General features: G+C 40.2%; 7 protein-coding genes, 1 long non-coding RNA gene and 1 other non-coding gene across 14 annotated transcripts in view; 5 read left to right on the top strand and 4 right to left on the bottom strand.

The window, feature by feature from the left end:
- Positions 1-26,397, bottom strand: part of LOC124349671 (endocuticle structural glycoprotein SgAbd-3-like) — a 192,971-nt gene that overhangs the window by 147,259 nt on the left and 19,315 nt on the right. The window lies entirely within an intron of this gene.
- LOC124348414 (cell division control protein 1-like) lies at positions 1,098-2,626 on the top strand. Its single transcript, XM_046798624.1, has 6 exons — positions 1,098-1,405; positions 1,478-1,643; positions 1,706-1,840; positions 1,900-2,016; positions 2,073-2,301; positions 2,363-2,626. Exons 1-6 carry the CDS (start codon positions 1,164-1,166, stop codon positions 2,494-2,496), a joined length of 1,023 nt encoding a protein of 340 aa, XP_046654580.1. The 5' UTR covers positions 1,098-1,163; the 3' UTR covers positions 2,497-2,626.
- On the bottom strand, positions 2,585-4,943 carry LOC124347550 (homogentisate 1,2-dioxygenase-like). The gene is made up of 8 exons (XM_046798460.1): positions 4,747-4,943; positions 4,311-4,446; positions 4,118-4,248; positions 3,873-4,053; positions 3,636-3,815; positions 3,351-3,574; positions 3,163-3,289; positions 2,585-3,096 (listed from the first exon to the last, which is right to left on the bottom strand). The coding sequence occupies exons 1-8, from the start codon at positions 4,762-4,764 to the stop codon at positions 2,783-2,785; spliced, it is 1,311 nt and encodes a 436-aa protein (XP_046654416.1). The 5' UTR covers positions 4,765-4,943; the 3' UTR covers positions 2,585-2,782.
- On the top strand, positions 5,567-8,629 carry LOC124346936 (phosphoethanolamine N-methyltransferase-like). The gene is made up of 8 exons (XM_046798417.1): positions 5,567-5,712; positions 5,782-5,953; positions 6,027-6,322; positions 6,718-6,884; positions 7,451-7,630; positions 7,709-7,897; positions 7,973-8,095; positions 8,164-8,629. The coding sequence occupies exons 1-8, from the start codon at positions 5,703-5,705 to the stop codon at positions 8,518-8,520; spliced, it is 1,494 nt and encodes a 497-aa protein (XP_046654373.1). The 5' UTR covers positions 5,567-5,702; the 3' UTR covers positions 8,521-8,629.
- On the bottom strand, positions 8,395-9,249 carry LOC124349751 (putative peptidyl-tRNA hydrolase PTRHD1). Of its 2 annotated transcripts, none has more exons than XM_046800579.1 (3): positions 9,154-9,249; positions 8,948-9,085; positions 8,395-8,886 (listed from the first exon to the last, which is right to left on the bottom strand). In XM_046800579.1, the coding sequence occupies exons 1-3, from the start codon at positions 9,199-9,201 to the stop codon at positions 8,713-8,715; spliced, it is 360 nt and encodes a 119-aa protein (XP_046656535.1). In that variant the 5' UTR covers positions 9,202-9,249; the 3' UTR covers positions 8,395-8,712. The 2 variants fall into 2 exon arrangements, with proteins under 2 accessions (XP_046656535.1, XP_046656544.1); XM_046800588.1 differs by having other exon boundaries at positions 9,168-9,249.
- On the top strand, positions 9,342-12,846 carry LOC124350634. Its single transcript, XR_006921078.1, has 4 exons — positions 9,342-9,579; positions 9,913-10,051; positions 10,514-10,634; positions 10,732-12,846. It is a non-coding gene; the product is annotated as an uncharacterized LOC124350634 (long non-coding RNA).
- Positions 12,899-15,802, top strand: LOC124348928. Its single transcript, XM_046799340.1, has 4 exons — positions 12,899-14,545; positions 14,609-14,816; positions 14,884-15,388; positions 15,463-15,802. Exons 1-3 carry the CDS (start codon positions 14,429-14,431, stop codon positions 15,339-15,341), a joined length of 783 nt encoding a protein of 260 aa, XP_046655296.1. The 5' UTR covers positions 12,899-14,428; the 3' UTR covers positions 15,342-15,388; positions 15,463-15,802.
- Positions 16,516-16,597, top strand: Trnas-gcu. The gene has a single exon. It is a non-coding gene; the product is annotated as a tRNA-Ser (tRNA).
- LOC124344569 (poly [ADP-ribose] polymerase tankyrase-2-like) lies at positions 19,926-24,340 on the bottom strand. Of its 5 annotated transcripts, none has more exons than XM_046798174.1 (4): positions 20,540-24,340; positions 20,382-20,477; positions 20,156-20,319; positions 19,926-20,089 (listed from the first exon to the last, which is right to left on the bottom strand). In XM_046798174.1, the coding sequence occupies exon 1, from the start codon at positions 24,297-24,299 to the stop codon at positions 21,297-21,299; it is 3,003 nt and encodes a 1,000-aa protein (XP_046654130.1). In that variant the 5' UTR covers positions 24,300-24,340; the 3' UTR covers positions 19,926-20,089; positions 20,156-20,319; positions 20,382-20,477; positions 20,540-21,296. The 5 variants fall into 5 exon arrangements, with proteins under 5 accessions (XP_046654130.1, XP_046654146.1, XP_046654114.1 ...); XM_046798190.1 differs by having other exon boundaries at positions 20,439-20,477; XM_046798158.1 differs by having other exon boundaries at positions 20,382-24,340.

The following is a 26,397-nucleotide window of genomic DNA, read 5'->3' as shown; positions in this document are numbered from 1 at the left end:
TTTATTTGATTGTAGGCACATTTGTTGGTGAATCCTTTTTTTCGTTTGATGTTTATTGTATTTGCTGTTATTGACTTTACTTGTTAATAAGGAAAATGCGTTTCAGGTGCTATATATACATTATGATTAAACTGCGGGAGACATTTTGATTAAAAATAGCCCCTATCAAATGTTGTTTCACCGCTCGGTTGTTCTGCCGATTTTAATCGCCAATAAAAAAGATGACAGCCAATCGAGTTTTATTTGATTCCCCCAGGGCGCTAGCGGCTTCGAACAAAACCGCTGAGTCATTCACCTTTCCTTTTAAAAATTTGTTATTCCTCTTTTCTCTCAAGTTTTGCCCCATTGAAACATAGCGAGCACAGAAGTCTACATCTCTATGGCATTAGTGACGTCGGGTTATTTATCAATACTTTCTGGAGTGTGTTTTCTGAGCGGATCTGTCAACGTTTTGATGTCTCAAATACGCGATACTGTTTACACAACCACAGTTGCTAAGTTACCGACGCTCCCATCGGTGCTGGAGGACGTATTTTGTGTTTGCGGTGACATTACTGATAGGATTAATTCATACTTTTACTGCTGTCAAAATGTCAACTACAGTGTCAATGGGGGCAACATGTCATGCTGAACACAAACACCCATTTTCAAACAAATATCGAGAACAAGTGCAATTGAGCATTTATTTGTTGTTCAACATACTCAAAATGTGAGGTAACAACCATTACTTTTTGTATGGGAAATGCTTTTATAATTCTATTCAAAGTAAAACAGAACACTCATCAGGACACAGCCAATTTTTAATTATGTACTACTTGGGATCCCTACTTGGAATTTGATACAAATTACAAATCAAACATTTCCATTGATATTGTTAATTTATACGAAACGAGGAAAAAAAACACCTGTTTTATTTGTTAGAAAATGTGTTTGTATTTTGTTCACTTGTTGTCTTGTTCAACTCTGTTTGTTGATACAAAAATTAAAAAAAGGAATCTGATTCTTTCTACTGGCTTTACGAAATTCGCGGTTAAATGCGTGCCGTTCAAACAACCAATCAGACTTATCACGTGACATTCTTCAGTAGCAGACGACAAAATAGATTGATCAAATCGGTAAATGTGAAAAGTCAACATCCAGCCGTTTATGTTTAGTTTAGTAGAATGAGGTGTAGACTTCATTTGAAGTCGTTTAACCAAAGGTTAAAATTGTTCTTCTTCATCTTGTGCCTTACAGTTTTTCACAATGAATATTTCGTATACTGGCACGACTCCATGAAATGGCCCCATGTCAATTGCCTGCAGTCAGAAAATCGACATTGCCAACGCATTTTGATAGTGTCTGATCCACAGATATTAGGTATTCATGAGGTTCTAGGTTGGATTGCATATTCAGACAGTGATAGGTAAATATGACCGATTTATATTTATTCCTAGTTTTACGCAAGGATGCTAAGACCCTACTCTCTGCATAACAGGTACTTGGCAAAGTCCTTTTACTATGCCTTACATTACATCAAACCAGATGTTGTGGTTTTTCTAGGAGACCTGATGGATGAAGGAAGCACTAGCACAGATGATGATTACCAATTTTACAAGACGAGATTTTCAGCAATATTTGATATTTCAAAATTTAAATCAAAGGTTTGTGTCCCTGTATTTTGTCTTTTAGTGATTCTAGAGTTTTAACACATTCATGGTTACAGATAATCTACTTACCTGGGGACAATGATATTGGGGGTGAAGGAGTAGATCATGTTACTAGAAGTAAGATTGAACGATTCAATACCAACTTCCCAAACCAAATGGAAAATATTTCTGGAAACATTCAATTTGTTGTGGTAATGCATGTGGAGTAAAAAATAAGGACAATTAATTTATTTTTATGAAAATTCAACAGGTTAACAGAATCATTGGTGATTTTAGTCTACCTTCTGTTTCAACTTTTGACGATAAGTTCAGAGTTGTTTTGAGTCACATTCCTTTGACTTTCATTCCTGGCATCTTCTCCCGAGAAGTAAATTGTAACACTCTTTTATCAATGGACTTCAAATAATGTTTTAAATTATATAGGTCATGCTCCAATTGAAACCTAATGTGATATTCTCTGCCCACGATCACCGTGTAGCTATGGCAACTACCCGAAAGAACGACAGCCGCTATTTCGAAGTTGGCAGCTTCGTCGACGATTCCACCGTAATCAAGAAACAAATCAACGATCAAGACTGTACTGAAGTGATTTGGCCAACTTGCTCATACAGAATGGGTGTAGTTAAGTCAGGCTACGGATTCGCCACCATCGGTAACTATTCCGACACTTAAAAAATTGAGATTAACACTCATAATTCTGGTTATGATAAAAGGAAATGATGGGCAGATGGAGGTGGGAGTCCTATGGATCCATTCTCGCTTTTGGACACTATACCTCTACTTATTGGTTATCGCTACGTGCCTTGTGCTCTCTGTTTTCTCCAAATGTTTTAAAAGTTTCCTTTAAATTCTGACAGGCCTCCGTCCAATCCTTGTTGATCTCGTTACACAAGTAATTTGCCGGTAGGACTCGATTTTTTGAAATGATAGCAAACTAATTTGGACATTGTTTAATAATAAAGTTTCTTTAAGAATAACTTTAATATGCGATCTTGTACATTGCTTGTGGAGTACACAGGTAATTTTGATATAATAGGACCCTTCCAAGTGATTCTACTAATGCTAAACTAGACTATAACAACTCTTCACGATAGCTCGGATGGTTTGACGTCCAGCAATGTTATGATCTTGTCTTAGGGTTCGGCGATCCGGAAGTGTTTCTTTAGCGGTTGCCAGCACTCGTAATAGGCTTTGTCCAGTTTCGAGCAAGTTTCTTCAGCCCACTCGGTGACGGCCAACATCAGCGACGATTCAAACATGAACGACTGGGTACCATCGGCTACTCGTGCAGGTTTCAGCTCTGCCTTGGAGGCACCTTCGAAGCAAGCGGCGTCCGGTCCGTGAGGAGTCATAATGGAATGCAAAGTGGCCCCTCCGGGCTGGAAGCCTTCTTCCTTGGCCTCGTATTTTCCTTGAATGAGACCCATAAATTCGCTCATGCAATTACCTTTAGAAAAAAAGTGGAATAGTTATTAAGTTAAGAGAGAAATCATTTTTCTTAAAACGAATTTACGGTGATAGTAAGGTGGCCGGAATGTACGCTCCGTCACCGCCCACCTCGGTGGGAAGATGACGAAATCAGCAATGGCCACACCAGGGCGAACAGACGGACAAGTCAACACGGTAAATATCGAAGGATCCTATCAAATTTCTCTTTTTAAAAATAGTTCAAATAATTTGAGGAAATGTTAATGTATTTACGCAGTGATCGTAAGCGACAGAGTTGATGACCATAAAATCGGCCAGATCGTATTTATAAGGAGCGTAATTTCCATGCCAAGCCACCACGTCGTAGGGACTGTGATCCTGAACAGCCTGGAAGAGATGACCGCCGTATTTGTTGACCACAGTGTGCTCGACATCCAGATCTTCGAACCAGGCGCTAGGCGTCTTAAAATCCCTGGGATTGGCCAACCCGTTTGCACCTGATTATTGTTAAGAAGGATCAGTCGAATTCTAACCAATAAAACTGGCGGGATTTGTTACCGATAGGACCCAAATTAGGCAAAATGAAATGAGTGTCGTAGACTTCAAGGATGTAACCTCGCGTGGGTCCTTCGACGTCGACGCTAAAGCGCATTCCTTGTTGGATGACGCAAATTTCATTCGGGGCAACCACCAAACGGCCGAATTCCGTTTTGATTCTCAACGTCCCTTGCTGCGGAACTGGTAAATAAGCTCAGATTAATTTAGTTTTCATTACGTCAATTTTTTAAAAATTACCAATCAGAAAATCTCCGTCAGAGTTTTGCATCGATTTGTTTTCCATGCCAACGTTACAGGTGTAAATGTGGACGGCCAAGCCACTGCGAGTGGCAGGTTGGCCAGCTCCGCACACTGTCCGCAAACCTTGAACGAAATCCACTTGGCCATCAGTTGGAATGTCGAACGGCTTCCATCGCATCTGTTAGTCATTTGACCCTTTTTAGTGGCTGAAGATTAAGAAACTGGGTCAAGTTAAATCAAACCTGATTGGGATTGGGCGGATGGGCCGAGAAATCGACAGTCAAATGGGAGGAATCGATGCGTTGAAACGGTCGGTGCACAACAGCCGGGCGGATGCGATAGAACCACGTCCGACGATTCGTTTCCCTCGGGGCTTTTTGCAATAATTTGACAGTTATCACATGTTATCTCATAATAATTATAATAATTGATTACCAGTGAAAGCTGAGCCGGACAGCTGCTCAGCATAGAGGCCGTAAGGGCAAACTTGGGGATTATTTTGACCAGCAGGTAACGAGGCTGGGCATCTGGGATCTTCAGTGGCGAACTCGTTGCCGAACCCCGTCAGATACTGTGTTGCAAGAAGAAGAAAAACAAAACAACAAACACGACGACGTTAATGAACAGAGAAATTGGTTTGTTTATTCGAATGCCTTTGCCCTCCCACCCAAAAAAGGTCACAAGAATTTGAACAAATGTCCAAGGACATTGTTGTTCCTCTGCAACATATTTATACATATAGTTGTTGTTGACCGATGCCTTCCGCAGATATCGGACTTGTTGATTGAATCCCAAGGACAAGGTCAGGTGAATCAGCTGTTTGTTGTTTCGGTTAAAAGTTAAAAAACTTGAAATCAGAAATTCGACTAACCTTTAGGTCTTCCCACATTTTTGACTGGCGATGGCAAGAAGAAGAGCAGATTTGAAACACCAATTCTTCCGGAATCGAAAGAGCTTTTTATATCTGTGACGTCCGACCGTCTCTGAGACACTGGGAGAGCAGGTGTAACTACAGGTACAAGTGTCTATTCTCCGACAAGGACGTTGGAAGGAGAGAAACCGTCTGCTACACATTTTTATTTAAAACCCCGCGAACACGAAATGGTTTCGGCTACCAAGTTGAACCCCAGAGGCAATAGTAGTTGGTTGTTGCGATGCAAAGGTAGTACGCATTAATATCCTTCATTCCACTTCTCTTCCTGGTTTCTCCGCCTTTCGGCAACCGTTTGAAGGGGTCTACGTGCTGACGCAGGCAGTCGGTAATTTCTTTTTAAAAATAAATTTTTTTAAACTTTTCATTTCTTGAAATTCTTTTTTTTTAAATTTCCCAGATTTTACAACAAAGAAGAAATGGGACCTATACGTACATTTGTCGTCGCTTGCAGTTGAAAATTGAAACGATAAGGAATAAATGAATGGAAGCGAAAAGATGTCAGACTTTGAATGCATGGACTTTGGTCGACTCTCGGACCGACACTCCAAATCATTTTCCGAGATTTCAGCAGTTTCCAGTGTTTGACATCGTTAATACTTAACCGAAGTGGAAAAAAGTCTGCCGATGGCCGTCTGAGATTAGTAAATAGATTGTGGTGTTTTAAAAATGGTTGGCGTCAAGCCCAATTGAAAATCGAAAGCCAAACGGATCGTATCTCGAGAAAAACATGGGGCGGTTGAGCGCTTGCGTGTGCGATTGTAATTGCGCTAAGCGCGTAGTGTAGATTTCGGACGGGCATATGATCCAGCGCTCGACCCACGGCTCGTCCACAAACACTGAAAGTGTTTCATAACATCGACCCCTCGCCTGACCGGATCCTCTCCATCAACAAAATGAGCAACAGTAAGTCCAAACTGTTTCCTGTTGTCTCGTTTGAAAATGTTGTTAATCGTTGTCGTTAATTTGTTTCAGGTGATGTCCGACAGGCCATGTTGTCCTATTGGGAGCAATATGAGCCCAGCATCGAATCCATGATGCTCAGTCAGGATGCCAACGAGCTGGACCGCATGGAAAAGGACGAAATCCTGTCCTATTTGCCGCCCATCAAAGGACGTTCAATCCTGGAACTCGGCTCGGGCATCGGGTACGTTCAATAAACCAAAATTTGCAAATCATTCGTGACATTTTAAAAACAAATGTGTGGTTTTATTATTCAGGAGGTTCACGGAACATTTGGCGGAGAACGCCAAACACCTGACGACGGTCGATTTCATGGCCGATTACGTGGAGAAGAATCGCCAGCGCCACGGCCACCACGCTCACGTGGACTTTCTGCGTGCCGATGTCACCGAGCTGCAGTTCCCGGCCGAGAAGAAATTCGACGTCATCTTCTCCAATTGGCTTCTCATGTACCTGAGCGACGAGGAAATCAAAGTCCTCACCCGCAACATGCTCTCCTGGCTCAAAGACGGCGGATACCTTTTCATCCGCGAATCGTGCTTCCATCCGTCCGGTAAATTTTAACCATTCAGCATATCAGTTTCGGCAACCACGTATAGAAATATTTATTCCATTGGGAACGACTTAGTAGTCATTTGTATGGCTTTGTACCGAATTTAATAATCTAATAATTTAAGAATCGATTTAGATGGATGACCTCGTCGAGTCTTTTATAGCGTTATGACATCTCTCCTATTAAATGGCTTGTTGACTTAGATGGTCAATGCAAATGCGTTTTTGTAAAGGCAAAGGGTCTTATTTTTTACAGATAAGGAAGCAAACGAGTGACCTTGTCAGTGGTTTTAACATCCAACCAGACAGACAGTCACACATGTGTGGTGGTGGTGCGATCACGGCTTCGTCTCATTGGTTCGTCTTTTTCTTTTTTCTTTTTTTTTCGGTTGCCAGGCAACATCAAGCTCGGTTCCAACCCGACATTCTACCGCTCGCCGAACGAATACTTTAGCCTCTTGCAAAAGGAAATAGGCAGTTGTTTGTCGGACGACGGCGACGAGGATCATCATCGAAGCGTCTTTGAGCTGTCCAGAGCCAATTCCGTCTCCGCTTACGTCAAGGTAAAAATGCAAATTAATAAATGTGATTGCGTTTTTGTTTCTCTAAAGAAAATTGTTTGCGATTACGATCATTTTCTCCTTTTTCGTTCAATTATGCAAATGAATTTTTTAGAAAGTTTAAAAAACTCTCCCATATGTCCTTTTTGGCAAATTTAACAAAATTTGCCCGCAGCAATATTTCTTAAAAGTTCCTGTTTCTTGAAATTTGACACTTGTTTGGTGCGCAGCTCATGTCGCCATCTGATCGCACCGACAACGCAGGCGGAATCCTAGCAGAAGGAATTTAACAAATGTAAACAGAAAAATGAAACCCGGAAACGTCTGATTTTAAATGGGCTATCTAGTTGGCTTACTACTTTGCGACAAGCCAGTCTCTTATACTCTCGATAACAAGCGATAACAAGTATATGTTCAAGGCAATTTTGATTGGTGTCACGAATCTGTTAATTTGATGAAACATCCATATGAAATTGTCCCGTGTTTCATTTTACCAGATTTATGCGTGCTTTTTTGCAATTCATTTATATTTTGTGATTTCAAGTGGTATAAATTTGATTTATTTCTAGGCTAAAGGTAATCCCAACCAATTGTGCTTCTTGCTGAAGAAAATGCCTTACTCTGCTCAAGAATACGAGAGCTTCCAGGCCTTCCTGGATGAGAACCAATACTCGAGAAAAAGCATTCTGCGGTATGAGAAAATCTTTGGGCCCACTTACATCAGCACTGGAGGACAGGAGACCACTATCGTAATTTAATATTTTCAGCAATGTTATTGCCAAAGGGTTTGCACTCAAAATAATTTACTAAACATTATTTTCACACAGGAATTCTGCAAAAAACTTGATTTAACACCAGGTCAGAAAGTCCTCGATGTGGGATGCGGCATCGGCGGTTCCGCTTTCCACATGGCTAGAGAGTACGGAGTTGAAGTCAGAGGTGTCGATCTTTCCACTAACATGATCACACTTGCTCTTGAAAACCAAGCCAAGCAAGAAGAAGAGGTTAAAAAGAAGGTAATAACAGATACTTTCATCACCCTCAAGCCCCAACAATCCCATTTATGCCATGTTTTGTTTTTATATTTTCAGGTCTGTTTTGAAATCACGGATATCACGAAAGCCATCTTCCCTGACGAGTCGTTTGACGTCATCTACAGCCGAGACACTCTGTTGCACATTGGCGACAAAGAAACGCTTTTTGCCAACTTTTTCGTATGCAAACAGAATTTAACTTGTAGTTCATTTCTACCAGATTTTGAATTTTGAACTATCATTTTCAGAAATGGCTGAAACCTGGAGGCAAAGTTTTGATTTCCGACTATTGTCGTGGAGATCAAGAGCACTCTGAACACTTTTTGCGCTACGTCGCCCAGCGCGGTTATCATTTGTTGACCGTTCCCGACTACGGCACCATCTTTACCAAAGTCGGATTCGCTAGCGTTGAAGCCAAAGATGTCACTGATTACTTCGTCGATATTCTGCACAAGGAAACGAAATTTTTCTCCGAGCAAAAAGAGGATTTCATCAAGGAATTTTCGGCAGAAGATTACAACGATATCCTATCCGGATGGCAAGACAAGATTAAGCGCTGCAGTGAAGGTGACCAAGCTTGGGGTCTATTCGTTGCTCACAAGTAATTTTCTAAAAGAAAATCTGATCTGAAAAACTTGTTATGCCATTTCTGTGTCAAGCCTCTTTACTTGAATGTAAAAAAAAACAGCCCTCAATACATACTATGAAAATTTACCTACATTTCATTTCTTTTCTTTCTTGAAATAGTAAATCGAGTGAGATTTATTTCTGTTGAAGTGTGCATGTTTGTATTTTTATTACCCTTTACATAACTTTAAATGTCTAAAAAGAGACTGGACTTCTGCTTTAGGATATGGTTTGGTAACAAGGCAAGTTGGTATGTTTTCTGGTTGCTCAGTCCATAACTTGTGATCGACTTTCTTTTCAACGAGCTTTTCTGCTAGTGCTCTAATGGCTGGTTCATCAGCAATCTTGGGAGAAAAGCCAACAATGAAACAAAATACATTTGATAAATCTTATCTGAAAACCTACCTCTAAGACAACTTTATGCATGTTATCCAAGTCGGCCAAATACGCCTGAGTATTTGGATCATGGTAAAAAAGGTGAGTGACAGCTGTAGAAGCGTGGCAAGCTTGAGCCATTAAAGCCCCGAGTGGCCATTGAAGTACCTTGATTTGAAACAGAAACAAAGCTTTAATTTAAACAAACTGAATTAATTATTGACATATATGTGTACCGATTTCAAATCACCCCGGATAATGACATATTGAACGAGCCCAGCCATATTACCCAGAGGCCAGAGAGACAACAATCACTTGAAATCAAAACAATTTTCGCCACCTATTGATAACATTTGGGAAACATTATTTAGCGACATCTATGAGTGTAGATTTCAGTTGTGTGTAATTTAGGGGAGAAAAGGCTGTCAGTGTTTTTAAGGTTTCGTCTCATACGAACGTGTGTAAATTTCACCAGAGCTTATTGTTTTGGTTTAATGACTTTAATTATTCCTGTTTTAAAATTCTTTAATCCTACAAAGTTGGTGGTCGACGTGCTGGGTTTCGCAGCAAAAGAAACTGAAGAATCACTTGTAATGAAGAGAATTCTATGCAGTAGTTTTCCACGTGTTTTCTCGCTTTCGTTCTTCTTAGACTGTAAAAAGGTAAAAAATGTCACATCGCGAAGTATTTGTACTTTTACAGGTATTCAATGTTTTCTTGGCACTACCGAATCAGGAAAGTAAGAAAATTTTGTGACTTAAGTAGTCAAGACATTTTTTTGTCATGGTTTGTTTTGTTTTCACTCCTTCGGCACTAGATGTAATCATTGTCAGTTTTTTTCAACTGGAAATAGTTCATTAATTGCTTTAAACAAGTTGAAATCCAATTTCAGTAAACATATTTCATAAAATTCACAAGTGGATTTCGACAAAAGTTGGTCGAGCAACAAAGTATAATTTTCAAATTCCTAAACTGTGTTTACAATTGATTTCTAGATGGGTCAATCATTTTAGGTTGTCTCAATTCTCAACGCAATGGTGAATTCATCTTCGGGATCCATACCGGATTGAAACAGCACAGAATTCGTTTTTTCTACATCCGGATGACCGGATAAGCAGAGGTGGCAACAGTAAGGTAAGTGAACCAATCACGAATCGTGATTTCATTCATTTCTCGTTAATGACACTTCCATTGATGACGGATGTATAACAAAACTGCTGACCCCGACGGTGCAGGTGCGAAAAGCGAAAGTGTTAGATAATAATTTAGAATGTCAGACACTTTTTCTATAATCGTTATTTCTTCCTTGATTCGTGATTTATGTTTCGCATTCTTCCGGTTGATTTAATTTAACACTTGGAGTTCAAAGGAAGAAATTTTTTAAACCCCCACAAATTCATAAGTAAATTAGGCATAATAGAAGTGACGAAAAGTAGTTCTATCGGGGATTTTCTGTTAAACCCCTCCGGTCCTAGGATAAAAATATCCTGCAATCACGGCAGACTGTAAACAAAGCCATCATCTCTAGACGTAATGTCGAGATGGAAATGTGTTGCTGCTATAACGCGATCGTTGTCCACTGTTCTTGTTTTCCAGTGAAGAAGAGAAGCCGACCAAAATCTTGTATCACAACCTATGTCCAGCTCTGATCCCAAATGACTTCCGTCGACTCAAACATCTGGTAGCTGCTATCATGTAGTGTGCTGGTTTCTTTCTGGTAAGACTGTATAAACTAATAAGGTTTTTTTGGGGTTTTTTTTTAATGATTTCCTTATTATCTTGTGAATGAATTAATCTAGTTTGTGGTTAAACAGATTCAAGTATTGTTACTACACCCAATGCTGGACCTCGCTAACGATTCGATTACGCTTGGCAGTGTCCTAAATTCCTCATCGGCCTAATTGGATAATGATAGTTTTAGTCATTTCAACACTCTTACTCTCAGGTCGGTGAGCATGTGCTTCCTTTTGCTTAAAAACTTACTTAAGATAATTTCCTTGAAGTAAGAGGTCGCTTGTGAAGCCCTGATTTTTATTGAATTCATATGTTGCGGGATTTTCCTGATTCTTTTTACCGATTTTGTTATTACCGATCAAATTTTTTGACTTCCCATTTACACAAAATAACTGTAAAACCACACGGGATAAGTACTCAAAAACCGCGCAGTAATTTAAATCCTTCGTTACACTATAGCTATAGGCAGATTTATTTGAGAAAACAGCGCAATAGCAGAAGTTCTTTAGACAACTATATCCTAGTTGCGGAGAAGACAGTTAACTGGCGTTTGAAGTGAACCTGAAAGCCATTCATACTCAGTTATTATTGCTTATTCTTTCACGTGTAGTACCATATTTCACCACTCGAATGACTTTGATCATTATTTCTTAACTTTTCAACCAAATCGTTTGAACCTCCCTTCGATCGGAAATTTCTGTTCGCGTTATAGTTTGTTTTCGAGTGAACTAGTTCCCTTGTCTCTAACATCACTAAATCCAATTTCTAAATTTCGTTGCGGTAATTGTAAGTGGGTTGAAAAATATTGAGTTGAAATCTTGGATTTGTGTGTGTCTGCGACAAATTATTTGATTATTTTCCCCTCTTCTTTTTTTTTTTTTTGTTTTCATTTAAATTGTTACTCATCAAGATTTGATTTTGACCGAGATGCCCAGCAAAATGTTAGGCTACTGCATATGTACCTATAATACGGCAGATGGGATTTTGTTGTTGGGGTAGGACCGAACTACCTGTACTAACATAAATTTCGACTTGATTAATATGCCAGCAGCGGTGCGTGTGAGATGTGATTAGTGGCTGTAACGCGGCCGTTGTCTCGCAATAAAGTCACGCCAAATGGCCACTTAAAAATGGCGCGGATGTCAGACGGCAGGCTCTTTACTTTGCGAAACGCGGCGGTCAATTCCTCTTCTATAAAAGGCTCCCTGTGTAGATAGTGTAGTAGTTGTCTCATTGGCACCAGCACGAAACTTTTGCGCTTCATCGGAGGCCGGGCTTAACTTAAATAGAATAAAAAAACGCTGAATCTCTCGTAATTAATGGATTGCTTTGGCATTTCGAGAATTGTGATATTTTCCTTTTTATTGTTTTTAATGCCAAATCTTGACGGGATCACTGGTAATCTCCCCATAAAGCAACCTCTACGATTTTTGAAACCAATTCTCTATGGTAGAAACATTTTAAAGCGGAAGACAAACGAGGATTATGATGTTCAAGTGACTTCGGTTGAATTATTGCCGCAGTTGGCAAGTTCCATCGTTCTGTCAGGATCAGTCGGTGATGGACATTCAAAAAACTTACCACCAAATCTGTTGTCGGCATTATTTACTAGCGACCAACAAGAGATTTTCGGGTGCACTTGCGCTGATCCAAACCCCTTATTGGGTACAGTTGGACGAGGCTGTATCACAACTTGTTTAACGTCAGAGACGTTGTGTTATGGCCAGACTTGTACCCGAACAACGACTTTTTCGGCTCTTTATTCCCTACTGTCAGTGGATCAATTTATCGGCGGGCAAATATTTCCCATATCGCGTGTGACTTCCACTCAATTTTTGCAATTCTTTGACAAAGAGTGTGAGTTGCTCGAAAGTCAGTGCATCTTTTCATCCGCATCGACGCAAGCGAAAGTAATCGGCGCATTAGGGACAGGGGCTGCCATCGCTTTATCGGTTGGTATTGCAAAAGACATGAAAACTAAACCAGATGAAGAGCAGTCTGAAGAAGAATATAAAGAATATGACGAATATTTTGAAGAGCAAAAATATTCCGGTCGAAAATCCAAAAGTTATTTCGAAAATTTGAAAAGTTCGATGGTTCCAATCGATGAGCAATTTGATGCGATGCCCCGTAATTTGTTTGGTTTTTCATTTAGAAGACCAGCGCAACCTGCGATTGGAACATGCAGTTGTAGTGTCAGCATTCCATTATTATTCCAGCAGGAATGTACAACCACTTGCCTGTCATCCAAACGAATTTGCGGCGGTCATTTTTGCACCCAGACATCCGTTTTCAACGCTTTCCTGTATCCAACCGGAAGCAATAGCGAACTAACAACGCAAACATTTCTGTCCGTTAATAACAAAGATTGCGAGAAATTAACTGCCGATTGCATCGCATCGTCCGCCATCGGGGCTGTGGCCAAAATTGGCGCTGCTGCTGGACTGGCCGCTGCGGCTTTATCGTCTGGAATGGGAGCAGCCGCTAAACTTTTCATAACCGCAAGTAATAAAAGTAATGGAACAGCGAATAAGGAAGATGAGCGTTTGCATTTTAATTATACCAGTCGCACAGTAAAGAAATTAAAGTATTTTGATTCCCTGCTGAAATCAAAATCTTTGTTTGATGAAATCGAACCATTTTTAGAAAGTTCAATCGTCGAAGAAAAGAATTTGAAAAGGTTTCACAAAAATAATCTCTTCAGTTTATTTGGTGGTCGGCAAGAGGTAACAAGTGTGACAGGTTGTACTTGTGATGACCCAAGTCCATCAGCGGGGACGATAGGACGAGCTTGTAGCACAACTTGTAGAAACAGCGAAACTTTGTGTTCCGGCTCGCGAACCTGCTACCGGACAACCACGTTCATGGCTGTTTATTCCCTGATTACCGGCAGATATTACCAAGCGGGAGATACGGGGCCGTTAGAAGCAACTTTTTCAAAAAAATATTTCCAGATTGACGAAACCGACTGCGAAATACTCGAAAGTCAATGCAGCGCGGCCTCCTCCTTATCTAAAGCGATCAAGTCGTCTGGCATATTTGTTGTCAATGTCGCTCTGACGTTGGGTTTAGCAGCTGGAGCGGTTGGCATAGCTCTAATGAAAGCAATACATCACGGCCAAAGTGACGTAATAACGTACGAAGAGTATAAAACTCCCCAATACCTCTTTGATTCTTTAAGACGGGCAGAAATGCAATTTTTGAGAATCAAAGACGTTAAATTTAAACTTAATCGAAAGGAAACAGATCATCTGCCAAGTGTTGAGAGCTCGATAACCGAAGAGAGTAAATTGAAGATACCTTATAGCCTTTTCAAGTTTTCCGCCGGGCGAAAGGGTAGGGCTGGATCGTGTTCTTGTGACATCATCCCTGGAGGTCCAATCGAATGTTCAACTACCTGCTTTTCGTCTGAACAGCCGTGCGGTGGAAGTTACTGCACTCGAACTTCAGCTTTTGGGGCTTGTTTATACCTTGGGGCTTATCCACCCGTCGTCGTAGCAACGCATTCATTTTTAGAAGTCGATAACAAAGATTGCGACAAACTGGAAATTGATTGTAGCGTCACATCGTCAGTTATTGCCGAGGCCGCAAGAGTTGCAGCAGTCGCCGCTGGAGTGGGCGGAGTTCTATCGACCAGAATTGCCGTGGTAGCCGTGGTCGTCGCCAATAACGACCAACAAAACAACAATGACAATCAAAATCAACAATCGAACATAATTTCCAATCAGACACCCGCAAATAATTTACCGATTCCAGTTGTCGGATTAAGTTTTCCAGATGACGGGAAGTGGTGACAGTTCCATTCGATTTCCTGACGGAAGTAGCCATCCTATTTTCAGCAGAGGACCTTGTAATCAAACTCAGTGGGTTACAGTCGACCCCATTTCATTACAGGTCAGTTTTGGATTTCTAATATTTGTTTAAAGTTGAAATGAATTTTTTGTCACTTGATTTCAGGGTGGATGCACTCTGCGTCTCTGTGAGGAAGAAAGAGTTTTCGTTGGCCGGACTGGTCTCTGTCATGACGTCAACGATCCATTTGAATGTCAAGGAGGTCGCCGCCTTTATTACACGGCCTATGGAGATCCGATTTGCGATTGTCCAATCGGACAATATCCGTTTCCTGACAGCACCAAAGACGATTGCGTTTCATTATTCTCTCGAGGTAATTATAATTTCTAATTTTATATTAATCCATTTTGCCTTAAATACATTATTCAATTGAGTATTAGGTCCCTGCCCAAATCACCAAGTTTTTGTTATAACTGAGAATGGTCGACTGAGTTGCGAACCCCTCGAATGTCTGTCGATTAATGGAGGAGATGACGGACGATTCCAGCAATTAGTTCCGGATGAAAAAGGAACTTGTTTCGCTTTGGGTTCTCGCGGACCTTGTCTATCCACTCAACTGTTAGGTTACGACATATTCAAACGGCAATTGCAGTGCGTAGTCGATCCCTTCTCTCCCGAATCTTCAGCATCTCAACAAAACGAACTGGTCGAAGCTGCAGAATTCAGGCAATTGTTTTCACAGGATTACATCAGTGAGAGAATTGAGTGGATTGAATATTTAATCACCCTCAGTTTAATGCAAAGAAACAAGTTAATGGAACCAGTCGAGAGGCAAGACAATGCTGGAATTCTTCAATTGCCCAGTTCTTTACCTGATTCACTCCTTCAACCGTGTTGATCTGGAACTCGACCAGGCAATAATTTCAAATGCGCCAATCCGTTAGTGTAAGTCACTTACATCTTCTTAAAGTTAATTAGGATTATTCTGGCTTATTAATTTAAATTTTTCACGGATTCAGGTCTGATTCCGGTTCTGGTGGGTCTCTTCCTCCGGTGCCTCCATTAGTCACTTGCCCAGCTGGCACTTTCTTGACGGCCTCGGGTTCGTGTGTTGATGACAGTCGGGCGGCCAGTTGCGGACCTTCGACTCGATTTAACGAAGCAACTGGGCAATGTCGATCTTTATTTTAATTATTTTCCCACTGAATTCATACTCATGGTGGTGACGGATGTTAATTTAATTTTTTTATTTTTCTGACGAGTTGTTTTTAAAATGGATGTATGAATGTGGTGGTGGCGGTGTGATGGTGTCAAAGATCCTTTTTGAAACAATCAGAAGGTTTTTAAATAAATTACTGACTAGAATCATGTAAGCAAGATGTCTTTTTCTTTTATTATAATATGCCAAGAAATAAGTCGTTAAATGTTTATGTCCCTTGTGTTAAAACAAAGAAAAACGCATCTCACAAGTTTATTTCAAAAATCGCGGGTTATTCTGCCAAAGGAAGGGTAACCTTAAAAATTGGGGGTAGGGGGAGAAAATAATCCAAGATGGCCGCTTCCGCTTACCCGTTTTTTTTTCTCTTTAAGTCTTTATTCTTCAGTTAGGCGCCATGCTGTCTCTGGTCAGGTTGTGGTGAAAGGTGCTCGTGACATAACTGAAATTTTAATACTTTCTTTTGTGTTTGTTATGTTGGCATTCAAAGTTTAACATTTTCATTAACGTTAATTCCAAATGCCAACTTTAATTTCTTTAGTCTCGCGACTTACATAGCATGACAGTAAGTTTTCGTTTATTTTGTTATTTTTTCTCCCCCGAATGCGACGCTTATTATGTTCGGTTTATAACAATTAGAATATTGCGGATGAAGGACAGCTGTGTATTGGAACATTACGTGAATTGCGTGATCAAAAGTGTGTGGGAAACGTGTTTATTATTTGAGCCCCTCCCTCCTTTTAGTATTGTAATTTGAACTATGGCAGCTACATTTCTTCTTCATTTTAGTTAGTCATTAGTATCGACGAGTGGAAAGTTAAGTTTCAATCAGCTTTAAGCCATGGGGTGATTTGTAGACGTGGTGGCCGAGTGGTTAAGGCGACAGACTGCTAATCTGTTGTGCTCTGCACGCATGAGTTCGAATCTCATCCACGTCGATGCTAATTCGTTTAGTTTGAAGTTTTTACCTATTTTGTAGTGCTTCCGTTTGTGTGAAATCCTTTTTGCGATGTAAGCTAGAAGGAAGAGTGACATAAGCATGTAGGTGTGTTAGATGCCCCCCCCCCCCCCCACTTCCATCGACTGACGTAATTATCTGGGCGTGGTGCGACCTCGAATTCATTTAGCTTCATGACCGTTTTTTAATTCTGTATTGTTCTACTGATGTCCATTGTGAATGATGTTTGTCAGGTGAAAAGGTGAACTTTCGTCAACACCTGTCATCTGAAAGTGAAATCAGCTCATATTTTCCAGTCGGAAATTGCGTGTTTGAACGAGTATGTTCCTGCTTACATCCAAGAAATCACGTCCGCACCCATTTATTTGTTTTTAAGTTGGAATTTTCCATATGCATATATGCAGTGTGGTGATAGAAATAGGATGAGAACCTATCCCAGTGCCATCGATTTGTCGTGATCTTCAATGAAAATGAAGAAGAAAGATTTTAATTTTAATTTGAGGTGATGTAATAGTGTTTTTGAAATGCAGCGATGAAGCTATTTGAATTGATTTGCACTATTCAACACCAGTTTTGCTATTTACGTTGTGCTTGTTTTACCTTGAAATTTCACGGCTGTGCATCTGAATCCAGCTTTTGAGGTATTTACTGCCGTGGTATTTACTGATGGAAGCATCTACGACTAAGCGCATTAGGTTTCTACATTCATAGGCGTTTGAGTTCAGTTGAGATCATGCATATCATATCATATTTCGTTCCAAGTAACAAATTGGCATGGTGTCGTTTTTATTTCCGATTTCATTTCAATATGTGCATTTTGTTGTCAACGTTTAAACTAAAATCTTTTATTGTTTCAATCATTTTGCAGCTTTTGGATTTTTCGAGACGATTCTTCGTGGAAAGCGAACCTGGAGTCATTTGTCAAATCCGACGGAATCCATCCGACTGTACCCTCCCATTTGTCGATTGTAAGAAAGTCAGCGGGTTGGGACATTGAAAGGCCATCAACAAACAAGTCAGTGTTGATTTTTACATTCTTTTCTGATAGATTCTTTATGTTAGCTGCGGTGAAATGGCTACTATAAAATGATACTCTTTACTGTGATTTGTTGTGTTAAGTTGCAACGGTTTATACGTTGACAGCTGGTGTAGCAAATGACCCATGTAGTGGCAGTGTAGTGGTTCATTTTAAAGGGGATGTAGAAAGAAAATGAAAGAACAGCCAACGAAACACTTTGAGTATTTGACCTTACACATTAGCCTAGAAAAACAAAACTCCAAGGGAAGAATAGAAAGGTTACTGGCGTCGCATTCGAAACAGCGTAGGTCGTCTACAGGGCCGTATTACGTAAGTGAGCGGAAATTTCTGTCAGATGAGGTAATGAACTTTAGACAGTAGGGCCTAATGCAAATTTGTGCCCGGGGTATTCGTGTGACATACCGGGATAAATTCAAGTCTACTTTGTTATGTTATTCGCAGTTTATTGTTAAACATTTTAACAAGTTGGACTTTATTTTAAAAAACTTGGCTTTAACTTAGAATCCTACTTTTCTAATCGTTTCAAACCAAATTGTCTAGTATGATTCTGTAGAGGGCAATCGATTCGGCCAATATGCGGTACACTGGTGGATGTGTGAAAACGACATATAGAAAGTTGCAGCCAACCCGACTGTACTTGTTGTCACGGAGGATACACATCCTCTGCTTGTCGGCGTTGTATTTATTGACTTGGGCATCAGCTAGAAATTAATTTTAACATTTGTACAAGTCGTAATGGAATTAAGTTAATCATTTGCATACCGTCGTTTTTGTTGAAATAATAGCGCGTAGCCGAATTGTGCTTGATCGGTGGCAATGGATCGAAATTGTGCAGTCGCTTTAGAGTAGATGTTGCAAATTCGTATTCTGATGCATATCTTGATTTGGATGGCGCAGCCGTCACAAAAGCTATGCAACAGGAAACCAACAACACCTTTTGAATAATCTGTTAATTATTTGAAAGGCGAAATTCAAAACAATTGGGCCAATTTACCAATGATGGTAGAGACAACTTTATGTTCATATTTTAACAACTAGTTGATCTGAACGTAACAAAAAATGAAGATGTACTGTGACATGTTAACGGCGGGGGTTCTCTCTTTAAATACCCGCCGAACATTTGAATTCGTGTCTTCGTATTTTATGGGCTTAACAAGGTCGAACAATCCAGGACGGAAAGTAGACTGGGCGGTGTGATGACGCACGTATAGTTTGACTGATGTGAGCAGCCTTCACTGTAAATGCAGTGTCACTTGCCCAAGTGACGCAAAACAGCAGTATCGCCAGCTGTCTTAATTCTAACCCATTGGAAGAACAATCCTAACCGAAATGCGATTTTATTTTTTCGCTGCCTTTTTTGGATGAATGGTGTGGGGCCACAGAGTTCTTCCTGTCTGATTACATCACGTGTTATAGTAGTAAAGTTCGGGGTCTAAATCTGTTTTGACGTGTCTGGCTCACACCTGCCTTTTCCTATTTATTTCAATCAAATGTGAAACGTACCAGCCTCTTTCTAATACTCGCCAGACTTTCTCATTTAACAAATATTTGAATTTTGTTTTCTTTTTTTAAAATTAGGATTAGGATTTTTTAAAAGAATATTTTCGTTTAAATGGGTAGTTCAATGTTTAATTATCACATTTTCTTGACTTTACAGATGAATTGATCGTCTTTTCCTGTTCTCACCATTTCGTTTATTGGACGTGATTGCTGCGCCTGGCAATTGCATCCATAGCGTTTAACGATATGCCCGGCATTAGCTGTCTGAAGGAACGGATGGCACTCGGTAAACTATAACTTCATTTTCTTCTTGTGTTATGAATTGAGCAGTGTTTTTTTTGTTTCTTGCTCGTGTCAAGAAATTGGTTGAAAAGTCTTTGATTTGTAACCTCCTGACTAAGTAAATGAACTAGTCAACATTTCCTAGTATTCGAATGTAACGGTTATTTCTCTAATCAACAGGTTTTATTGGTGAAGCTACGTCTTGCCGAGAGCTGAACGGAGAAAACAAAATTACCTTAACTCTTTTGCCGGTGTGATGGCGTTCAGATGACTCGTGGTGCACCAGGTAGGAACAAAGTTAACAATACATACTGCTGTATTAGTCTGCGGTAGTTTACCTCGCTAGCCAATGTGTTTTCTATGAATCAACGTATTGAACGTGATGATAGCAACTAATTACTGTAAGTTTTAAGATTCTCCAATCTCTTTTCTTTAAAGATAGGAATAGAATAAGGATAGAATCATTAAAAGGTCAAATAGTCTAAAGTGGATCCTTCAATCGTTTTACTATTTCCCTTGGTTAGTCCATGATGCTGGTTAGATTTGACGTAATAATGCGCATTTTGTCCACAATTGTCCAACGAGTTGACGTCGAGTTGCTTGCTGTTTAACATCGTGCTTCGATGATCTTGATGTCCTCGGTAAAGATTACTGGCAAAATGAAATTGAGTAAGTGAAATCTAGTGAGGTAGATTGTTGGATTTCTCTTTTACTCACGTACCTGTCCCTTAGTTGTTTCAGTTGTTCCTCGAAGGTTAGGCCAGCATTCACATGGAAAATTGACCAATTGACACAAGTACTTGGATGAAACAAGCTGATATGCGAATCAGTCCATTCTTTTTGCCGAATTACCTTTCCTGTTTCAATAAGATTCGTTTGACCTGTACAGATGAAGATGATTTAATTGAATAAGCCTTGTTTAAGTCAACAAGATAATATTTACAAAGGAAACCCTGCAATCGCGCCTGCAACAGTCGTGTTATTCTGTTCATGAGCACACCTTGGCCCGATGAATCTTCTTTGTCGTAAATTTGGAAATCTAAAAGTGACAGTCCAAGTTTGCCAAAAGTTCGATATAATTGACATTCGCTTCTCGTTTACTTCTTAATAGATTTCTTCATGGGGAATGGAGTCTATCGTCAACCCATCCAGCTGGCTCGGATTGAGCACATGGGTGTTTAAGTTTGGCCAACTCTTCGCTGATATGAGGACGGACAGTCGACAAGAGATCCACCGACCCACAGGTATGGTGAAAAACTAAAACTTCTTCAGCGACAGGATTAACTGTAAATTGATTTCGATGTTTCTTTTGATCTTTTTGATCGCAATTTGCGGCAGATTCTTTTTTGATGCACTCGAATCACTTAAACATCTGCGTCCATCTGCGGTTGATGTTCGTTCGCGTTCCGACACTTGAAGAGGTGAAGCCAAAGATTGTTGAAAGGAAGGAGTAGATATGGATATGGATTTCAATTTTCGATGATTTTCTATTCAACTACGAGGCGCACGATGGTTAATTTTTTTAAAGCCGTTTTTCTTGCGTAGTCGATGGCGTTATTTCCTTTATTATTGCACGATCATTACTCTGAATTGTTTTCAATTATCTGCACCGTTTTTGCGTGTTGAAACTGCCACTTGAAGTGAGGTACGAGCATTTTGGTTAGGATTTGATTTGCTTCCACTATTATCAGGAATTTGCGCTACTTTTTATTCAACTTGTCTCGGGACATTTAAAACGAAGGGAATTGATTTTTTAGATTTTTAAGGCAGAAAGTTTATAAGATGAAAGCCAGTTAAAATTACGTTTAATATGGAAGAGAAAAAATTGTCTACGGTCTCTACTCTACTGTCTCACCATTTAAAAAACAAGAGAGTATGGCAACACAGAAATGAAAAGAAATTTTACCATTTCTGTGGAATATTGAATGGCAAGGTTAAGTGCAGTAGTATTGTTGCCTCTGTTCATGCTGCCCTTCATACGACTTAATATTTTCTGAGTTTGTCCATACTGGTTACGTTGGGCGTAATTGAGCGCATTTTGTCCAGAATAATCCAAGGAATTGACGTCGACTTGCTTGTTGTTTAGGAAGACATCGATGATTTTGGTATTTTTAGCAAAGAACGCTGCCAGATGAAGTGGCGTGCGACCAAATTTGTCTTTTCGGTTGGGGTCTGCTCCCTTTTCGATCAAATGTTTTGCTGTGATCTCATTGGATGCGATGGCGGCACTATGTAGAGCAGTTATTCCGTCGTGTTTATTCAAATTGTCAATTCTTTCGTCGCCTTGACTTTGTTTTTGAGCTTCCAAAAGTAAATCGATCATCTCCGTGTCGTCTGAATGATATGCTGCCAAATGAAGTGGAGTGAGGCCATTGCTGTCCAACGAGTTGGGTTTTTCTCCCGTGTTGATCAAATGTTTTGCGACATCGACATTTGGTGAAATAGCGGCGAAATGAAGTGCAGATCTTTCAAATCCGTCCATTTTCACGTTTTCGTGTTTTAGAAGTAAATCTAATACCTCCGCGTTATATGCGTGTATGGCGGCTGTTTGAAGTGCATTCCTTTCTGATACATCGCGAGTTGTAGGGTCGGCCTTTTGTTTTTCTTGAAAAACTATTTCCTTTCGATTAGAAAAGGTTCTCTCCGAGTTTAACAGAGTGAATTCCTTGTCTAATTTTGCCATTTCCTTGGTTCGCTCAAATAACCTGGCATTTCCGAAATAAATTGCAAGGAATAGCGGATGCCATTTATACATGTTTGTAAGGAAATGTTTTAAATCCAACATAGGGTTTTGATGGAAAATGTTCTTAATCGACCCGTTTTCTATCAAGATTTTAACATCGGGTTCAACTTCTTTTCGATTTTTGCCTCCGCACTTGTTTTTGACTGCGTCTGTGTCACGAGATCGTTGCAGGACAACGTAATTCACGTTCCTCTCCAAGGACCACCAGTGTTCTCCGTCCTTTTTGCTAGTCGTTTTAAAAACGAAAGAAAAAGCTCTTGTCAAATGCTTCACTGAATTGCTTTTTCTTCCATTATAAATTTGGATTTCTGTTATTTGGGAATCGTGATCGATGTCGCTTAAAAGTTTTATGCTTCCAGGCATTTCGGAATCAGCAAAGTTGCGATGTTTCCTACTTGCTTTGTCGGCAATGTACCAAATCAACACAGATTCAGATATTTCGCTGCCTTTTCCTGGTTTGAGGTCAGCATAAGGGACGTAGAATAGCTCCGACGGATGGGAAGTCTGAAAAGTGAAAGTATTATTACTAAAGTAACCATTTAAATTGTTAATGAGACTTTTCCAGATGGGGATGTGCATTTCAGACTTGGCCAGTTTCAGTAGATTATATTCTTCGATTACACCGCCGTCGATTTCTTTCAAGCAATCAATAATTTTTTCTCGTAATCCGTAAGTGTTTTTCTGTGCGTAGGCGATAACGTTTTGTCCAAGCTTATCACAGCAGTGTAGATCAACCTTTTCGTTGTTTAGAAACAAATCGATCAGCTCCATGTCCTTTGCAAATGTTACAGCCACGTGAAGTGGAGTAAGACCGTTTTTGTCACGGCAGTTTATATTTGCGCCCTTTGCCAATAGATGACGAGCCATTTTGCTATTTGATGCCATAGCGGCATTATGAAGGGCGGTAACGCCAAATTTGTCGCAATCGTTAACATCAACTCTTTCCTCTTTCTGAAGTGTTTCCTTCTTCTGCACTAAAACATCGATGATCTTCGTGTCCGTTGCGTAGAATGCTGCCACATGAAGTGGCCAACGGCCAATCTGGTCCTGTTTTTTGGGATCTGCGCCGTTATCCAACAAACACTGAACGATTTCGGTGTTGGATGTCATGATTGCGTGGTGGAGGGCGGTCGTTCCTGTTGCGTCGCATTGGTCAATGGGAATTTTGTTTAATAATAATTCTATTATTTTCCTTTCTCTGTTGAACTTGGCCGCCATGTGAAGTGCGTTCCTTCCTTTTTCGTCGCGTCTAGTGGGATCAGCTTTCAGTTGCCCCACAAGATGTTGAGCCATTTCAGTTTTAGCAAAGAGAATGGCCAGGTTGAGCAGAGTGAAACTGCTGTAAATGTCGTTGATGTTGTACTGCCCGTCTTGCTGGACTCTGTCGAGTAATTCGACGTCTCCCAAATAAGTTGCAACGACAAGCGGATGCCAATTGGAAACATTTAAAAAGAAATTGATAATGTCTGACAAATCTGGGTTTCTCTCTTCAGCGGACAGAGCAGAATAGGTGAAATCTGTCTCGTATTCGTAACTGATTTTCGTGATTTTTTGAATGACCAACGGGATGACTGACTCGCAACGTGACAAGTAAAGTTGGTGTTTTAAATCAATGGTCATGTGAATCCACAATAATGCTAACAGTTGTCTCATACAACCTTTGCCTTCCAATTTTTCGGCAATGAGTTCAGTTCCTTGGCGCGTTTCCCCTTTCAATTTATTCTTGACTTCATCTTTGTCGCGGGATCGTTGCATGACGACGTGATTCTGGTATGTTTCTAGTGACCACCAGAAATGGCCCATTTCGCCAACTGTTTTGAAGACCAAAAAAATGCCAAAAGTTGAATTAGAAATTGAAATTTTCTGTTGACGGTGAGTTTCCACTTGACTGATCTTGGATTCGTGGTCGATTCCTCTCGGCATTTGCACCAATTTACACGTCCCATTTGTTTCTTTAATGGCTGAATCAGCATTTTCGTTGAGTAAAGATTGAAATAGGATCACTTCGGGTATTTCGCGACAGCTGTTGGTCGGATTGTCGGCAGCACAAGGTATAAAGAATAACTTTGCTTTATTATTAGGCTTACCCTCACATCCAAGTAGCGAACAAACGTCCATTTTAGAAAAATGTCAAAACTTACTGCTGGTGAGTGGCTTTGTTTCGTGTCGTTTTATATTGAGAACTCTCGACCGGGGAGTGTTGCTTGATCGTGCCGGGATCCAGTAACACTTGGTAGGAGTGAAAACCAAAGCGAAGTGGCCTTTCCGCTTCGGTACCGTCGACGCCTAGTGTTTTATTTGACGCTCTGACGAGTGCTTGATTAATAGTGAAAGAATTTGAACCCTTCATGTGGGAGAGGAGAGATGAAAATGAAGAGCTCATTTCACTTTGGTAAAAATGCACGACGACTTCGGAGGTCGCCCTAATAGTCGCGTGAAATCCGTTTGACGACCCCTTACAGACCCCGTTAACGAGTGGAAGTCATACGAATACGCTTCCGTGTCTTTTCATTCATCTCTCCTTCCTCTGTACTACTCCAACAGGTATCAATAACCCACAATTTCTGATTTTACGTCAACAAGTGACGGAGGCTTACGCAATTCATTTGACTGTTCTGGCAATTATTTCATATTATTCGTGTTCTAAACTTTGTTTTTCCAATAGTTAAATATGAAACTTTGTTATTCGCCTGACGAAATAACGGCCACCAAGGGAGATCTCATCGAATTTCGGCGCTGTCATTTTTTTCGAATGTTGACTTATTATCACTTCGCCGTCTACACTGATGATTGTGTAGCTAATCAGATCCAAACCAATCGGCCAGTCGGTGACAGGTGAACATTTGACTTAGAGCCTCGTATTTTTGATTTCTGTATTAATTGCTTGTCTTTTCATTATTACAGATACACCGTAGGCGTCGATTCTCCGCGGTTATTTTTCTTCACTCGAATTGTGGAGAAGACCATTAGAACCCTTTGTAACGTACATGGTTGTCGAGTCAACAACCTGGAAGAGGCTGCTGAAGAAAGAGGATTGCGGCCATTCAGACCTGACGTGATTGTTGAAAGGGCCCGGGAGTTTCTAAGGGAAGATCGTTTCATGTTTTATTATGTGCTCAACCAAAATTGTGAACATTTTGCTACCAAGTGTCGATATGGGCAAGCCTTTAGTCTCCAAGTGAGTGATTGTTGTCCGGCACCTTTCACGTTTGTTTTCAGGTTGTGTTCAGCTGTTCGTGATGTCTGCTACTCACGAAGACGCCCAGAAGTTTATATACTGGGTCGAACGATTGATGAAGTCAGACAGAATGAAGAAAATATGATTGACATTTGACGAATTGCTGAGACAATGTATTAGAAACACGCAAACGTTAAAAATAAATAGGAACGAAATATAGACCACTTGGTACAATCGGGTAAAATGTTGAACTTAAAATATTCGGGCTAAAAAAGCTTTAATTTGTTTTGTGTTTTGACTTGGAATGGAGAACAAGACGAGCTTCAATATCCGATTGCCGAAGAAGAATTTGTTGGTTGTAAAAGTATCCGCGTCTGGACAAAGTGAAAGATTGAAACCCTCAAAGTCCGTCATTCCCTTTGTGATTTAATGACCCTGATAACGATGTTGAAATTAGACTGCAGCGTATCGTGTAACGTTTTTCGTTCTAGTTGAAGGCGGTTTTCAAGTGCTGAAAACTGTTGCCAAAAAAAAAGCTGTCGAAGCTTATGTGTTTATGTATTGATTAATATTTACTCGTGTGATGTTGATAACTTTATTCCACATTATTTCTTAGGCTTGGAGGCCCGGGGGTGGTTCGAATTTCATCCGCATCGGCACTATCGATTTTAGTCTAATTCTCGTTTCGTTTTAATTTAATTTTTTTTTTTTTTTTTTTTCAATTCGTAGATTTTATTTTCGTGTTCGACCCTCATCCCCCCAGGTCTTTTGTGATGTAAGATGATGTTGGGATGTCTTCTACCAAATGGACACGTCACCGACCCGCTACATATAGGTCTACCCACTTGAGTGATGAGACATGAGGACCAGGCATCTGCCGTCTCCAACTGACCATGCACCGTCACTAAATAAATTGCATTTGATCTGATTTTCTAAGGTGAGAAGCGTTTACTTTTCGTTTTTGTCTACTCTCATTGTAACAAAAAAAAATTTATTGTGAATTTTTTTTTCTTTCTCCTTGTTAAGCGAAAAAAAAGA

Source organism: Daphnia pulicaria, chromosome 1 (genome assembly GCF_021234035.1).
Source record: "Daphnia pulicaria isolate SC F1-1A chromosome 1, SC_F0-13Bv2, whole genome shotgun sequence".
Taxonomy (NCBI): Eukaryota; Metazoa; Arthropoda; class Branchiopoda; order Diplostraca; family Daphniidae; genus Daphnia; species Daphnia pulicaria.
This window is presented reverse-complemented; position numbering and strand designations above follow the sequence as displayed.